Genomic DNA, 17,623 nt, shown 5'->3' with positions numbered 1-17,623 from the left:
GTGGTTTAAGTACTAAAATGCATTTCATTCATGCTTCAATATTGAATTTTTTCACTGTGCTAATAACTAAATTTTTTGCACTGCAGTGTATTCATGTACAACATGAGACAAAAATAGAAGAACAGTCCTTGCACAGCAGGTATGCTTTATTTAAACTATTTACATATATACAGTATTGAGGCACGACTCGTGAATACAAGTCAAAACATGTTTGTGTGCTCTTTGCTCTACAAAGTGTGTGTATATATGTAAATAGTTCAAGGTGTCCCTTCTTTGCATGAGCAGCGTCTGTGCTCGGAAGAATCTTTTCTACGCTGTTAACCAGACACTGAGTTATACAAAAGCTGCATGTGTATTTGGAAAATCTATTCAAAAACTTTATTCGGTTTGCTGCAGTGTGTAAATCAAGCTAGCTGTACTCATTTATTGCAGGGTTGATAGTTTGTACATTTGCAGCATAGAACTTGTCTGATCCTGGACAAAAGGATTGCGATTTTTTTACAAACAAATGCAATTTTAATGTCATTAACAAATTCAACAAGTAAATCCTTCCAACACCGTCTTTTGGCAAAGTCAAACCCCCAAAGTGGTGTCACGTCACAGGATGCACAAATTGTCCATTTTAAAGCCAGTGAAGAGGATGGTAGGTGTCAGGGTGTGAAGGAGATGAGGTTCAGTGGAGACACCCTTCTTACGGGAGTGTTGTTTGAGAGCGGAGCGAACAGATCTGCTGACGGCGTCTCGATCTGATCTCTGACCTGTGAGATCTGCCTCAACAGAGCCTTTCCCTCTTCGCGAGCCTACAAGCAGAGTGACCACCAACACCAGTTAGTGTGTTGTTACTACGACTTAAGACCAGTTCCTTCCAAACATCATCAACTAGACAAGTTAAGACTTAAAATGTCCCTGAATATTGTGAAACTGCCAGTTCACACCAACAACACTAGACTTTAGTGTACCGACTCTCCGTACTTCCGTTCTAACGGCTGGATGTATTTTGTACTGTCCTAAAATATAAAATGAGTGAGAAACTACTGAGAGTGAGTTGTTATAGTTGCAATAATTTGGAGCTGTCCTCAGGTACATGGGTTGTTTGTGTCAAACAAAGTGATGAGGTAATCCTCTTTCTTTCCTCGGTCCAAAACCTTTTACCAGCTGACTTTACGCCTTATGTTCTAAACATTTTGACAAGTTGCGCTGCAACGTCATCAGGCAGCTTGAGTTGAGCTGAGACAGTTCACACCGCTGCAACATTTTAAAACTTTCTTCTCGTCATGAATCTTTGGTCTGAACTGGGCTTCACACTTCTCTACAGCAACTAGAACATGGTGCTCGGATTATGCAGGCACACTTACATCATTGTAGTCGCAACAGCGCTGGGCGCAGAGGGACGCCTCGTCGTAGAGCTTGTTCTTGAAATAGTACTGACCCAGGTACCGTAGGGCTGTGCTCACCTCTGCATGCTCCAGTTGTTCCTGTGATGACAGGATTTTATTAGAAATGGATTTCTTCTGAACAAATGCAACACATGGCTCAGTTGTATGCTGTTGTATTAACATTTCCCTTAATTTTAACTAACAAACTACGAATACAGACTTTATATTCAGATATGTTAAAATGCTTACCCCACAAGAGAAAATGTCTTGGATGTAAAGCATGTAACACTGGGCAGCATCATCAGACTCATTCAGCTGTTCATGGAGCCTGCCAAAGAAATAAGCAGAATTCACATTTAGTGTCTATTTCTGGGGGCTACACATAACATGTTGGCATATAACAACGGGGAAAGAAAAGCTGCAGATTGCATCTTTATTTTGCACCTAAACAGAGAAAATGTGATGTAAACTACTTTGTTTTTACATAACATGAGAAGTCGTATTTCTCGTTCTACAGTGATACTCACTTTGCCAGTTTGAGTAGAGCCATTTTCTCTACATCTCCAACAGAGTATGCCCTCCAGTAACACTAGACAGAAATAGAATCATGTCATGGTCTAAATCAGGAACCATAGTGGATTTATTACACAAACCATGAATCAGAGGGTGTTTTAATATACGTACCTTCTTCGCTTCCACTTGCTGTGACAGTTTTTCGTAGCTTTCACCCAATGCGACCAACATGCGTGAGTCATTGGGCCTACAAAAATAGATCACAGTCCATTTAGTTCATGAGCATTGTATATTTAAACACACTGTGTTTCTAAATCATTTTAATTTTTAGTAACGCCAGCATTAAACACCTTTTCTTCCCTCATACCTGAGCTGATGAGCTTTTCGATAATAGTACAAACAGTAAAAGGGCATCTTGAGGATCTCATATGTCTGACCCAGGCCATACCAGGCACGGTAGTCACGCTTGTTTACTTCAATGGCATGCCTGATGGAAAAAAAACAAGTAAATGAAACCGTAAAAACAAGGAAACAACACTTGCAACAACAATACAGGTGTGATATTTATCTTCCAAACTGCTCTTCTACATTCGGTCTGACCTGTAGGCCTGGATGGCGGCCGAAGTGTTCTTCATTTCCATGTATTCATGACCCATGAGGGTCCAGGCACCGAGGCAGCGAGGGTTCAGTTTGAGGGCGCGCTGGAAGTACAGAGCTGCCTTCTCATGCTGAGAGCGTAAACTATAATAGTTACCTGTGGATGAGACACATAACTTCTTACACAAATTCAAAATGATGTCTTAAAAACAATGTTGGACCAGCTTACAAACTTTTAAGTAGGATAGATAGAAAAATACCAGCCGATACACCTGCAAAGCTGCAACCACTCAATATTTTGTTCTATTTTGTTCTGATATGTTTTATGTATTCGTCAACTAATTGTTCAGAGAATGGAGATTAGTGTTGATCAGACTGGCTCGACACTTACCGATAACGCAGCACGTCTCTACTCTGTACTTGTCGATCTCCACCAGGTTGTGAGCCAAGTAGCTCAAATTTGGCTTCATGCCCTGTGGAAGCATTCATTTCTATCAGCCACAGAACTAAAAATTTTCTCAATATTCTGGATTTATCAATGGGTTTATTATTATTTAGACCTCTAACCTGGGGGAACAGGTCAAAACATACTTCTTTTATGCCAATAATTGTATTAAGTGTGTGGCCTCACTTTGACATAGAGCAGGTTGGAGAATGTGTCCATGTTGTCGATGCGATACGGATCCTGCTCCCTCAACTGATTGAACAGAGCCAAAGCTTGGTCGATATCTGAAATGAACAGAGTCAGTGCTTTGTAAGACTAAACCAGTGTCAGTAGCACTCTTCTGACAGGCAAAAATCTTATCGAAAAAGTAGAAAATAAACCTCTGATGTTGTGGTAGGCGACAGCAATCTGTGAGATAATGTAGGTGCTCTTAGAAAAGCCGGCCTCAATGAGGCTCTGGTATTTCTGCAACGCTTCTTTGATCATCTGCAGCTCTGTGTACATGTGGGCCATGAAGAAGTCTTTAATCCAGCAGTCTGGCAGAGACAGTGACTTCAGCTGGGGAGAAAGACCAAGGCGGATGGAATCATTTCAGGTCATATAATTACCTGAGAGGTTTCTCTGCATTGAGTGAATATAACAACGTTTTTGTTTTGTTTTCTTGTAGTTTAAAAGTCATGTGTCAGCCTTAAGATGCTGCAAGTGGTTACTGTGGACCTTAAATTAACGACACAATGCTATCTACAATTTGTGTATACGTAAACACAAAGACAGTTACCATTTCAATGTTGGTGACAAGGTTACTAAGCTCCAGCCAGGCTCCCCAGTGAAGAGGAAGTGCGTGAATTGCCTCAACAAACACCTCCACCGCCTCCTTCAGCAGATCCAGCTTTCGTAGCACCACACCATACCTGTGTTCCCACACACACACACACACACACACACACACACACACACACACACAGTTTATGATCAGTCCACTGTATTCCTTTGCATAATCTGAGGACAGTGTGTACACTTTGCAGCTAAAGTTCTTACAGGTACAGGGTGAACCCATCCAACTCTCCTGCAATATGCTTCTTACTGAGCTCCACCCTCAGTTCTCGCAAGGCTTCGTTGCGCACCTGACCCTTCTCAAGAGGACCTACAACCACAAAGAAAGGCAGTGTTAAAGGGCAACAAAAGTAATGTCAGGTCTCTTTTAAAAACGTCCAAACATACGATTCCTCACCCAGGCTGTCCACAGTCTCGTCATCCTTCTTTTTCTCACCCGACTGGAGACAAAGAAAGAAACTTTTCAAATGGTTCACAAGCATTATGATCGAGGCAGTCAAGTCACAAACTGAAATCAAGGATCAAACGATACAGGCATGCCAGATATCTACACAACCTTACCAGATAGCGAGAATACATATAGAGGAAATAAGCCTTCTGACTACAGCAGCCTTTCAGGAAGTAAGCAGCACGGTCATACTCTTTCAGGTCAAAGTAGGACTTGGCCAGTGTAAGTGCATCCAGATCTTGTGCATCTTCCTGTATTTTGGGACAGGTAGACAATGAAAAAGAAAAAAAACATTGTTGTCAACTTCACTGCTGAAAAAAAAAAAAAAGGATTAATCTCAATGAAAAACACTTAAGGGCTTTATAAAGGTAGTAATTGTACGGGCCACTTCTGAACTCGATTAACAGCCAATTTGGCCACCAGGGGGCAGTATAACATTTCCCTTACTGAGAGATGGACAAAATTGACAATACTTAATATGTAAGAATTTATGAGCTGCAACTTTGCACCTTATTGCATTTATTTCTCCCTCGAGTGAGACAGTTGGCTTTCTAACTCTGTGAAGCTCAAATGCATGTCTCTGATTGTTGTGATTGATTGTAAATGTGTCAAAGAATATGTATTGTGATATATATTGGGGTTTTTTTTTTACCGTCATAAACTCCACAAAAAGACCACAACTAACCCTAAATGAATCATGCGTAGCCGATTCCTTTATTACAAAGAACATGGGCACTGTAGTTTATTCTTAGGATATCCCACACAATCAGTGTGTGAGTGAGCATTTACAGCAACAGCCGTCCTGCTGCTGAAAATAGTCCCCAACAAATTCATGATTTACTCCTGTTTGAGTCACATTTGTTAAAGACTACAGTTACCAGCTGTTTTATGAAACTAATTAACCTTTGGAAAATGAAACTACATATCTGTTACCTCTTTATAAGATGTATATCTTCAGTGAGAACCAGAGGGGTTGAACTGGATTTTGGCTAAATGTGTATAACATGATGTACAGCACAGAGAATATTTCCTTTTGATGCAATGATAACGCAGCTATAAAAAAAATATTTCACTCTGTAAACATCTTACAGCTTCAGTGAAGAACTGGAACAAGTTGATAAAGAAACTATTTGCGAACCTGACTGATACAATGATGTTTGAGTTATGTACAGTTATATAATGGAAACTAAAAGAAAAGCATCAGATATAGCAGAGTACAAACCTCAGTAAAAGGAGGTGAGGGGGGTAATTCATCCTTGGGAAGAGGGTCCAAAGCAAATGCCAATTCAGAAGCCCTGAAATGTAAACACAGAAAGCATGTGACATAACTGCCATTAATAACAGTCAGGGTAGTTTTTAGGGTTACAAGTTTTGAGCTATAATAATAAATAAAGGATAAACACCATAAACACTGCTTTCTATTGAGCCAATCCACATATATTTATATATTTGCTCATCAACATCAACTGATAACTACAACTTGAGCCCAGTTATAGTTAAGCTGATAAACAGCATGTAGCTTGATAACATCTGTAATAAACATCTGTAATAAACATCTGTGTGATTAAACTAAGTTTGCAGCGACATGATCTTTTACTAAAGCTCAGTGTTTTGGTCCAAGGATGCATTTGACTTTCTATAACAATAAAAACAATCCTGCTCCTGGATTAAGTAACGTTAATCACTTAACATCGCTCTTGTTGAATCAGTAAACGAGTTTTCAGTCAAAAGCTGCTATAATGAGATTGTCAACAGCACTGCTAACGAGGCTAACGTCAACTAGCGTTAACGCTTGGTTGCCGGGGTAACGGAGCAGAGAGACAGACAGGTTATCGCACATTAGTCACAGTCGGTCTCACCACTTCGCGCTGTGTAAAAGTCCTCTTTCTTTACAAAGCGATATCACCGATATTAGCTGTTTCTTGATTTGTACCAGGTCTCCAAACTCACTACAAAGATCCGCCATTTTCATATTTTACCGAGCATGTATTTTATTGGTGGTTAAAACAAGGTAGTTCCGCCCACCGGGAGTGACATCACTTCCGTTTCCGGCTTGATCCCAAAATAAAATAATCATTTTTAACCCCTTCAGACCCTGTGTCCATTACAATGGATGTCACTTGACAGGGGCTTCTTTTTTACTTTTTGCAACATTTAACAGACAAAAAATAGGTATGATGTTGTCATATGATGTTGGTATTTTAAGAATTGTTTGGACCCGATGTCCATTGAAATGGACAAGAAAAATAACAATTAAAGGGTTTTGATTAAAAAAATTTTTTTATTGATTCTCATTTCTGGTTGCATTAAGGATGGGAAAAAGTCATTATTATATTTTTCACAACCTTGGAACATAAGGCGGGTCTGAAGGGGCTACAGAGTCGTATTTTTTATTTTTTTATCTTATCAGAAAAAACAGCATTAGCAATTGTAACCTGTTTGCTCATAGTCACGGTCACATGTACCTTGTCTACTACTCAATTCAAAATGTGTCTATATGTCTATTTTTTATAATATTACATATAACAGACATGAAACAACATTATCAAGCAAAGGCTATAATAAAGAAGAAGTATATAAGTAGTATATCAACAGTATAAACAGTTAAGTAGTAAACAACAACACAGTAAAATAACTAAACCTTGTCTCAGAATATGTATTATGTTGTGCAAATCAATTTTAAGTTCTGAGTACATGCACAGGTTTACAGCTGTTCAACTTCTTTAGTTCAATATGATTGTCAGGGTTCCCAAATGTTATCTAGCCAACATGTGCATTAGAATCATGGAGATTTCTACTCAAAACTAAAGAGGTTTCACACAGAGGGTGAACAGTATCTTAAAATTCAAGCCCATGACAGGATGGCCACCTGTCTACAAGTAAGTCTAATGCAGTTTTTGTTTATAGAAACTTCAGTATAGAAGAGTAACATCTACCACCTCTTATACAAACCCTTTCAGGTCAAAGTTCAAGGTTACATTTTTGTACCCTAAGGTAGATTTGGTTTGCAGTTAAAGACAAGGCATTCCTCTTGACAAAAATATAATAACACCAAACAACTCAAACATAATACAAACGAGATAAAGGATAAAGATAAAAGTGCTCCAGGACTCTGTTGCAGACATATTGATGAGTGCTTCAATTTCTATTTTCATTCTTTTTTTTCAAGATTTGTTTTTTTTTGGGGGGGGGTTAATGCCTTTATTTGATAGGTGATGCAGCAAAGGGTCGCAGGTTGGAATTGAACCCTGGCTGCTTTAGTGGTAAAGGCTCCTCAGTAATTTCTCTCTCTGACAGCTTTGTGTCACTGGAGCAAATGCTGAAATATCGCATGTATAAAGGGGCAATACACTTTAATTATGTGTGCCTAAGAAAAAACTGGTTTGTAACTGTGATGTTACATACAGTAATTTAGTAGCCTATACACACACACGGTCTTTGAATCCAGTATTATGAGTTGTATCCATTTAAAATAGCAACAGTGCTGCTTTGTTTTCTTCACTTGCAATCACATACTGGATAAAGACATCACAACATCATCAGGACTTTTCACTCTATATTTAGCTTTTGGTTGAGACCTACGTTAGCCCAGGGCTTACAGCTCTGTTAGCCATCAGCTTACAGATCTTCCTCACTCAAAACTTCAAATGTGTGATATCCCCACTTCCAGCCCAGGGCTTAACCCTGCTGCAGAGCGAGGTTAAGCCCTGACTTTTAGAGGTCATACACAAAAGATCAGCGTTAAAATTACTGATGTGAACTAAAGTTAGAGCAAAGCAATGGGGTGTTCGCTGTCCAGTCAGATCAGTGTGATGAAGCTACAGTAAAACCAAGTCAAATGCTTTGAGTATTCTGAAGATGTGGACCCTGGGCCCTGTGAATACCTAACCTGGGGTTTACTTAGCTTTAGGTTCACTCTACACTAGAGCTCAGGTTAGTGTGAAAACTCTTTACTTGGATGTAATTTTGGAACAGGTGCCCCAAACATACCAACTTCCTTTTCCTCCCCAGTACAGTTAATTCCAGTATATTCATGTCATCATGTCTGTATATGGCATTTGCACAGCAATAGCATGACCTCCAGTTTTCAAATGCTTGTTGGTGACCCCTATAATGTCCCTGTTACTATTTACAGCAACACGAATCCTAACCCCTCAATCTATTTTCAGACCTCTCTTTGTTGAGCTTGTACTGTTGAATAGTTCGACCGCAAACCTGCCTGCATGGCTCATTAAAGGATACGGTGGGGTTGATCTTCTTCACTTTCAATAACCTTTCAGATCGTCATATTTGAAGTATAAAATGTCACATAGAAGAAATCTGAAAGACAGAATTTCACATGTCATTTAGACATCTACATTCAAATAAACTTTTTGAAATTAATTTTAAAATCAATGCCTCAAAATGTAATCCTTTCTTGTAATCATGTACGCATTTCTTAGGTAGTATAACAGTGCCTGAAATGGGCTGGTACTTACTGGTACTGAATAACTTCTAACTGAGTACCGCCACCAAGGTCACCAAGGTCACCAAGGTATGGATCTCAGTATTTTTTCTGAAGGGGATACAATAAAAGTTATCAAAGTTCCTAAAAGATGTTTTGATGCTTGGCCCAAAACTCCCCAAGCAAGTTCAGTTTTTGGACCTCAGTATTTCTAAAACCTTGCCTATATCAATGCTGGTGCTCCTAAACGCCTGCATAACTGTGTCTCTGTGAAAAAACAACTAGCCTAAGGCTAAGGAAACAGCACTGAAAATGTCCTTCTTAAAAAAATGCCAAAAGAATTAGGGTTAGGGTGAAGTTGTATGTAGGGTTAGGGTTGTGCTGAATTAGGGTACTGACCTTTTTTGGCCCAATTCAAGCACTTTAACAGTAAGTATTCCAACTATTCAACCTTCTGAAGGACTATAAATGACTAAAGCCTCTCTGGTAATGTGAGCCTGTGATCATAAAATGCACTAATATTCTGTTATTATGTATAGTATCTGTTACTTGCTATCAATTTCTAACTCAGTAAGGACTTTTGAAAGAGCAGGGACATTATGACTCTGTCTTGTGCCAATAATGTGTCCTATTTGATTGCCTGCCCTGCTCCTGTCACTGGCTTCTGTGCTCCTCCTGCTTCACTGGTGCAGAGCTGACATGGCTCATCATGTTCTTGTCCGTCAAAATCAGCAGCATCACTGGCTTAGGGATATCCACCACACTGCACAGAAGTACAAGCACAGCTTCTTTATGTGTAATGTTCACATTTTAACCTTTTTCCGCTTGGTATGATATAAGGATAATGACCCTCATTAAATGGAAACGGAGTGAGGTCTTGAAGTTCAGTGACAGCTCGGACTAACTCTTGAAGGTCCCCTACCACCTTTGGCTGATACAAAAGTTCAAAAGTTGCAAGTGAGAGAAATTCTAAATCCATCCTTTCTAAAGGTTTACTGCAAATATATGTAATGACAATGTGTTGGGTGCAATGAATAAATCCAGGACTAGCATGAGCCCTTGAAACAGTAAACCAACAAGTGCTCACAAGCTGAACTTGCACTAAAACCCACATGACAACTGCCAAATGCTCTTCGATCTTATTTTTCTTGTAAAGTTTGGAGCAGAATTGCATCACCTGTTTCACACACACACACACACACACACACACACACACACACACACACAGGCTGATGTCTACTTTTCCTTATCCATCAACAGAAAAGAGCAAAAGCAATGCAAGTGGGGAATGCAGGATCAATAAACTCTCATGCTCATATTTGAAGAAATTATTTGGGTTTGGTATTTGGTACGAAAGCCATTCAGTCAAAGTCATGTATACAACCTTGAAATATGAGCACGCAATGCATTTTTCTTACTAAAACCAGTCCATACCTGATTCCACAGCAGCTTCTCTAAGAAATTGCAATTCATGTTGCAATGTTTTTAAGCATTTTTAAAAAATCTTTATTAAATATCGAAGGTAACTTGTTTCAGTGAGAATAAAATCACACAGTTTGAACGAGGTAAATGTGAGATGTTCGCACCGCACATGTCTGCATGCTCTGCATCTTCACAGCTAGAAACAAAGAAGTGAGTCTGGTGACGTATGGCTCAATGTTTTGTGCAGAAAACTACAATGATTGGTCAAATTTAAGGAAAAGTTGCGGTGACAGGACAAAATTGCTTGGTCACGCATTCACATTAATTGTTTACATTAATTGTTGTGATTGCAACTTTCTGGAGAGACTGTAAAATTGCCATTGCTATGTCTGGGTGCATTATATTAATTAAAAAACTGCAGTTATGTATTGTAAAGTTATAAGATTTGTTTTTAAATTAAACAAAGAAAGCTTTGAAAACAATAATAGCCCATATAAATCCCCCTACCACGACTGCATCAGTGGTACAACAATTAAACAGGTGTCATGTATGGTTTTGTAAAGTAACTTTTTGAGCTCTATTGAAGTACTTAAAAATAAATGTTTAGTTTTTGTTTTACTTTGATAATTATCTTCTTAATTGCTTTTCATTTTTCCACTGCAGCTGTGAAGCTATTTATTTGTCATGTACTTTTTGTGCCAATATTAATTTTGAACTGTGATATTTTAGTGAGCAGAAAGCAGTTGGCAGCAGTTGGCAGATTGTAGGAAGTGAGTACCTGATATTGCCAAGAGGTGGCACTGTCTAATTGGATTCACCTCAGGTGTAAGAAAATACCTAATGTAGTGTTTTACTCTAAAACAGTTATTTTAAAAACATTGTGTAGATCCAATCATCAGAGCAAAATAAGTTTAATTTTGATTATGTGTTATAGTTAAAGAGCGGTGCTTTCTCTCTCTCTCTCTCTCTCTCTCTCTCTCTCTCTCTCTCTCTCTCTCTCTCTCTCTCTCTCTCTCTCTCTCCTTGAAACGTACCTTAGAAGTAGTGTGTTTGACATGTCTTTCATAATTACTTGAATTTTATCCAAAGAACTGAACTGGGAATTTGATATGAGAAATTAATTGACTCTGGTCCCTCAGCTATCCTTAAGGAGATGTGAGGATGACATAGTTTTTAACTATGTGCACAGCAGAGGGAGAACGGGTCTTCCACAGAAGTGCTGAGATAGATACTAAGCTCCTGGTTGTTTGGTTTGATAAGGCACATAAAATCCAGCATGTCGGAAAACTTGTGGTTGATGATACTCCATTATTCACTCACAAGACAGCAGAATATGATTTCCCTTCATTTAGATGCAGCGTCTCCTCTCACCTCCTTGCACTTCCTACTCTCTGTTGGACATCCTCTGTCGGACATGTCTCCCTATTTTCTTCACAGAGTAAAAGCCAGTTAAGAAGACTGACAAAGTAATCAAGTAGCACTGCAGTTTACAAGGCCGAGCACATATGGCTCACTGAGCAGGTTGAAAGAGGTAGAGAGAAGGGCCATATAGTCCATCCCTTTCATTCAACCCTTCTTCGTTTTCTTGTTTTCATCAAATTTCTCTCTCTCTCTCTCTCTCTCTCTCTCTCTCTCTCTCTCTCTCTCTCTCTCTCTCTCTCTCTCGTTCTCTTACACATACACAGTCATGCACACACACATTTCTGATGTCTTTTTTTCTCCTTGCCTCTATAGTACTTCACTTAAACATCCCACACACACACATATCCTGCAGGTATGGGGCACTGAAGTGCATAATGGAGCTGCTGAGACTGAATTTTGAGACAGCTGTGTAATTGAAAGGGAAAATATGCCAGCAATGTGCTTGATTGTTTCCTTTGTGTGTGTGTGTGTGTGTGTGTGTGTGTGTGTGTGTGTGTGTGTGTGTGTGTGTGTGTGTGTGTGTGTGTGTGTGTTTATTTGTGTGTATATGCTTTCACCCTGGGATTCAAAGCCCTACATAAAAATCCATATAATGTATAATTATATGTCGTTTTGATTTGCTGGGGTATTTAAGCAAAAGCCACTTTTTAGACCAAAATACTCCAATAATGTCTGTACGTGTGAAGCTGATGATCAGAACAAATTTTCAATGTGTAAATAATAAAAAGCAAATGCTTTCAATTTATCTCTTCAAAGGTAGAGATCAAAGATTCAAATTAGCTTAATGTGGCTGAGTTTTTATCTGTTCCAAACCAGAAAATATATACTTCCTCCTATCCTCAGTAAAAAAGCTTGGATACTGTTACTTAATGCTGTTTTTTCTTCTCTTATTTCTCTTTGCAGCTGTATATCAAAGCAGCATTAGATGGTGGAGTAGATTTGCCTCCACTGGTATGGCTAAGGGAGATAGTGACAAAAAAAACTTTAATATAATATCAGGTCATGTCTGAGGCAGTAGTAAATGTATTAATATTTCCTCCTTAAAGTGAAACATTTGTGTGCATCTGTTACATTTATGTAAGTAAGCGTGAAAAAGCTGCTTTACAGGCATGTCTAGTCCCTGTGGTTTTGATCTTCAGGGCCCGGCGCAGGACCCTGTGATTGGCTGTTGATGTTGTTTAGTAGGACCGAGGGCAGCCAACAGCCATGTCTCCTCAGGGCAGCCCCCACCTGAGCACTGGGCACACTGGGCCACACTGCCTTCACAAGGATACAGTCACGCACTGGTCTGTACTGGGCTGTATTTATGGCCTGTGGGATTGTTTGTAGTATAATGAAATAAAATAATACCAATCAATTATTATGATTTAAGTAAAAAATATCAGTCTAAAAACACTCACAAGTAAATGTCATTAACTCAAAATCCCCCAACCAAGAGTCACAGCATAAATCTGAGGGGCAGTGAGATGATTAATGGGAGAGGAAAGAAGAAGATGGAGTTCTGATACACAAATCTAAATCTTTGTGTTTAGAGGAAATATTAGATAATTTGAACAGTTATTGAAAGATTGCAGTTGTGAAGGCTGCATGTTGAGCTGACACTCAACTGAAACTGCTGACCTTAGTTTAGTTTAATAACATCAATAACGTATGAAAGGTGAAATAGTTTAAGGTTTGTTAAAAAGCTTGCACTAAACTGAATTGCTGGCTTTAATATGCATGAAAAAGCAGCTGAAGGAGTGTGACTATTGACTGGGAGCTAAACTGCATTTCTACACTAATGACTGGGAGTTAAACTGCATAAAGTGGGAAAGGGTTTATTTAGTATGAATGGGATTTTAAACAAATAAAACTCAATGTATGGAAGATGTGTAACATTTTAGGTCTGAGTTTTCTAAATTAAAGTGTTGAGTATGAATAGAAGAGTTGAAAAGTGTGGGAAGGAGCATGAATAGTCGCAAAAGTGGGAAAGGGATGAAGGCTGTTAGTGTAAGTGGAGATCTAAACTGGGCAGGGAACACAACTGCATAGCTGTCTTAACTTTTTATGAAGAAGTTCTCTAAGACTGTGACTCTTATTGCCTAAATGGTGATATTCTAAGATATAGGAGACCCTGCTGAGCACACTTTGTGAAATTACTGGGTGTAATGTCAGAAATGTGAGGACAGCAGCAGGCGAGAAAACTTTCTGCTTTCCTCCTGAAATTTGTGCTCTCAATTAATATGGGAGTCAGTGTGGCAGTTGGTTGGTGTTCCTGTGGCTTAGAGGCTTCTTGAGCCAAAAGTGTAAGTCAGTTTGCTTCTGTAGCTGCATGTCTGCAACCACCACAAGTTTTCTAAAGTTTTGATGAATAAATTATGTGTGTGGAGTGAAAATTGTGGGAATGAGAGCAAGATAAAGATAGAACTGTTAGGTCACTCCAGCTCTGAGCAGTTCACTTCAAACGCTGATGCAAAAATCTCAGAAGGGCTGAGATGGCAGTGGGAAGATGTTGAAGATGAGTGGGTTTAAAGGTTTTTCTAATTGTCTTCCATTGTAACTAAGCTTAACAAAGCTGAATTTTTTGAGTGTTAAAGGAATTTGAAAGTTGAATAAAAGTTTGAGTTGGAGATTCTAGCTGAAAGTATGAATGAGTAAGAGCTGAACAAGCACGAGAATCTGTGAAAATGTGGGAATTTTGAACATTTCGTCCATTTTAAATGAGGGAATCTTCCTGGAAAACCTGCAATATTTTGGAAAGTATGAAAGAGGTGAATGAGGCAAGCAGTAGCACACAAATCCCAATTGAACTTAATATTTTGATGTTTGAGGGAAGTTTCTATGTTGAAAAATGTGGAAGTAATGAAGTGACAAAAAAGGTGTCATAATAATTATACTAATAAATAATAATAGAAGAATATAGGTCGTGAATGCTATGTTCTATGAAAATGTATAACTGTAAATCAACGACAGCTTTTTATTGTAAGGGGGGGGGGTATAAAAGGTTGGGAGTAATCACACAACCCAATCTTGTGTTGTATCTTATAATTTATCATATGTTTCTTTGTGTAACATCATAGTCTGTAAAGTAACTCCAGCTGTCAGATACATGTAGTAAAATGTGCAATATTTCCCCCTAAGTTGGTATAAAGTACCAGAAAACTCAAATACTCAAGTCCAGTACATCAATGTTGTACTTAAGTACAGTATTTGAGTAAATACATAAATCCTCCTCTCTGACATGATAGTGAAGCAATCTCAAAATCTGAAGTCTCTTTCCTTTCAACTTTGTGTCTTTTTAAGTGCAGATATAGATTGTTTCCAGCAGGGTGACATTTTTCTTGTCATGTGGTGTCTATTCTTTACCATGAAGAAAGTCTTTTGATTGAGGTTGGATAATTAGAGAGGGGAGGAAGAGCAGAAGGGGAGGGACACCAACTTTACATATAAGTCGTTGTGTCAGACAGGCTGAGTGCTGCAGTAACCACATCCTTCACGTCAGGGTGGCATGTGATGTGTTCCAGAAACATGTCAGGCCGTGGATAATGGCTGAGACAGATGTGTCACGTCTGTGCACAGTGGGGGAGAGAGGGATATGTTTTGGGTTTGGGATTAATTTGCCTTTTGGGACAGGTGTTGAGAGGAGTGGGAGCAGACACAATAAATCTAATGTTACATGCCACCCCCCCCACACAACATCCAACTCATATGGAAAATCTCTGTCAGCAATATGCTTTTACACTACTGGTATTATTTCCTGTAATGTGATATCCCTCTTGCTCCTGGTCCTCTTTGAGCAATATGGATTTTGGATGGTAGCAGCCAGCTGGTCACAACAAATTATACCAAGTCAGTCTGAGTTACCCTTGATTTAAACCAGACATTACATCATATTTTAACTGAAACAGGGGAAAAAAATGAATAATCCTCCGGGTTTCATCATTTATATCACAGGGTCCCTGATCAACTGCAGGAGTTATGGTGCACGGATGAATTTGGACATGTAATAAGCCAGTCAAACAATAATTATCAAGAGATGTAATTCAGGTCAGAAATGGCAGCACAGAACAGGGATGGGGATGATAGGTTGCTGTACCCAAGGCTATGTAAATACATTATTTAATATTTTATGATTTATACATGAATTCTGATATCAATTCTCTTTTCTCCATGAAACCCAGGAGAGATATTACAAATTTATAGCAGGGCTACATGTTCTTTGTTCTCTCTACCAAATGGTTCAACGCTCTCAGGTAATTAATAAAAAGGAATCGACAACGTTTATTGCTATTACACCTTTTCCGCCTGGTCTACTATTGTAAGTTAGCTCATTTTTCAAAGGATGGCCTCAAAAATTAATTGACAAAAATGTTTGATCAATATTAGAAAACAAAGTGTTTTTTGGCCCGGAACAGAGACTGATGATGATGACTGCATCCAAGATCAATGGAAATGTAATTCACCAACCAACTTGTCATAACAGGTTTTTTGGAAGTTTTAAATATCTGTGACAAAGTGCACACACAGTTTTAAGACTGCCCCCCTCCTAGATGCCCAGAACTCTAAAAAATCAACACTATTTGTCCTTTTGAGATTTGGCAACTGGTGCCAGATTGACCTCTTCAAACTCACTAAAGACCAATCACTACAAACTCCCTCTGTGGAGCCAAATGTTGTCCAAATTCATAAAACTTTATTTTAAAATTGTGTTGAGATGCCAAAGTTTCTGAAAATACCACACATGTAAAGCTGACCTTTGATGAATTGTGTATAAAATGATTCACAAAACATGTAGAATATTTCCATTTGATGGAATAATGCATCCATAAACACATGGAGTCTTGGGTTATCATTTTTCATTCAGTATAAACATCATAAAGCTTTAATGAAGAGCAGGAGCAAGATGATACAGAATATATGTCAGACAGCATAGAATGAGATGATTTTCCCTCCTTAAACTTGCAATAACCAATTATTTTGGATACTTGGGGGTAGCAGCAACAAGTTGTAAACCCAACATTTAAAGTGGATAGTGAAGTTGTTAGCAAACAGTTAGTTATTCACACCAGCAGTTGTAGAGCAACATTTATATTCACCTGGAGTCATGTTTCTGGCTACCTGACAAATGTAAGTCCAATATTCAGTCTCCTTTACCTCTGTTTTTGGTCTCTACCAACTCCTAAAGGAAATATGTAGTGCTTTAGCTGCTAAATGCTCCACTATGTTCACCAGCTGAAGTCTGTCTGCTGTTTGGTCCTGAACGGGTAGTATACAGTGTTACTAGAACAGCTGCAGCCAAAAACATTGCTATGAGAGCAAACCAAAACAGTAGAGTAGAGCTGCAACTATAACGCTATAAAGCTGATAATTCTCTGTAGGTTCATCACTACGAGTAACATTCTTGTAATAAAAATATTTATTATAGCAGCTTTAAGAGAATTAAAAGTGGGGAAGCTGTATGTTCAGGGGTTTTAAAAGTTCAACTATTCAGTTTTAAAAACCAAAACTCTTGCAAACTATTTAGAAACCAAAACATCAATCTTTAGTTTTAAATGATCCATCCGGACCACACTACTTTTTATGATGACAGGTGAACTGAGATAGACTTTAAGGTGAGGTTATTTGCTTTATTCACTGCGTTTATTTTTTTTTCACCTCAAAGAGTCCCTTCTCCCTCCAAGAGTTCATTCCCATTGTTGTAACAATGTTTACATCCTGCTGGAAGCCACTGCCTTCTTTTGTGTGCGTGCTCAACTTTTCTCCTCAGTGGAAGGTTCCCACGCTCAGCGCTGTTATCGTGTTTGGTAACATTAACCACACCAATCTGCCTTTTGAGCTCCCTAACGACAAGCAACAGATGACATGCCCCGGTGGACAAAACACAACAGTTGAACAGAGTTTCATGTCAAACACTGATGCTTACCGCCTGCTCCTACAGTCTCTGCTGGGACTGTCTGACCATGTCATGCTGTTCCTCTCAGGGACTGTTTCAAGAGAACAAACTGGGTTATGTTCATTGCAGCTTGCTTGGGACACATTTGATGAACTCGCTGACACGAAGACATCACACGGTAAATCTTTGTGTGTGAAGATATGTGCACCATCACAGCCGCTGACAGTGAACTGCTCTTTTTTGAGATCAA

The 17,623-nt window shown here is 38.8% G+C and overlaps 1 protein-coding gene across 1 annotated transcript; it reads right to left on the bottom strand.

The window, feature by feature from the left end:
• Positions 1-128: 128 nt before the first annotated feature.
• On the bottom strand, positions 129-6,185 carry cdc23 (CDC23 (cell division cycle 23, yeast, homolog)). The gene is made up of 16 exons (XM_051401053.1): positions 6,073-6,185; positions 5,436-5,508; positions 4,327-4,464; positions 4,163-4,205; positions 3,970-4,075; positions 3,710-3,842; positions 3,312-3,489; positions 3,118-3,215; positions 2,878-2,959; positions 2,490-2,643; positions 2,257-2,376; positions 2,061-2,136; positions 1,904-1,965; positions 1,626-1,704; positions 1,356-1,475; positions 129-800 (listed from the first exon to the last, which is right to left on the bottom strand). Exons 1-16 carry the CDS (start codon positions 6,183-6,185, stop codon positions 651-653), a joined length of 1,725 nt encoding a protein of 574 aa, XP_051257013.1. The 3' UTR covers positions 129-650.
• Positions 6,186-17,623: the final 11,438 nt, after the last annotated feature.

Source organism: Dicentrarchus labrax, unplaced genomic scaffold (genome assembly GCF_905237075.1).
Source record: "Dicentrarchus labrax unplaced genomic scaffold, dlabrax2021, whole genome shotgun sequence".
Taxonomy (NCBI): domain Eukaryota; kingdom Metazoa; phylum Chordata; class Actinopteri; family Moronidae; genus Dicentrarchus; species Dicentrarchus labrax.
The sequence above is the reverse complement of the archived record's forward strand: the minus strand, read 5'-3'. Positions and strand labels throughout refer to the sequence as shown.

Bases quoted from the DNA above. Each gene is read 5' to 3' on its own strand.
- cdc23 (XM_051401053.1), bottom strand. From the start codon at position 6,185: ATGAAAATGGCGGATCTTTGTAGTGAGTTTGGAGACCTGGTACAAATC. The intron at 4,076-4,162 runs GTGAGGAATCGT...TTGTGGTTGTAG, and splicing joins CGAGACTGTGGACAGCCTGG to GTCCTCTTGAGAAGGGTCAG. The intron at 801-1,355 runs GTAAGTGTGCCT...CTCTGCTTGTAG, and splicing joins GCTGTTGCGACTACAATGAT to GCTCGCGAAGAGGGAAAGGC.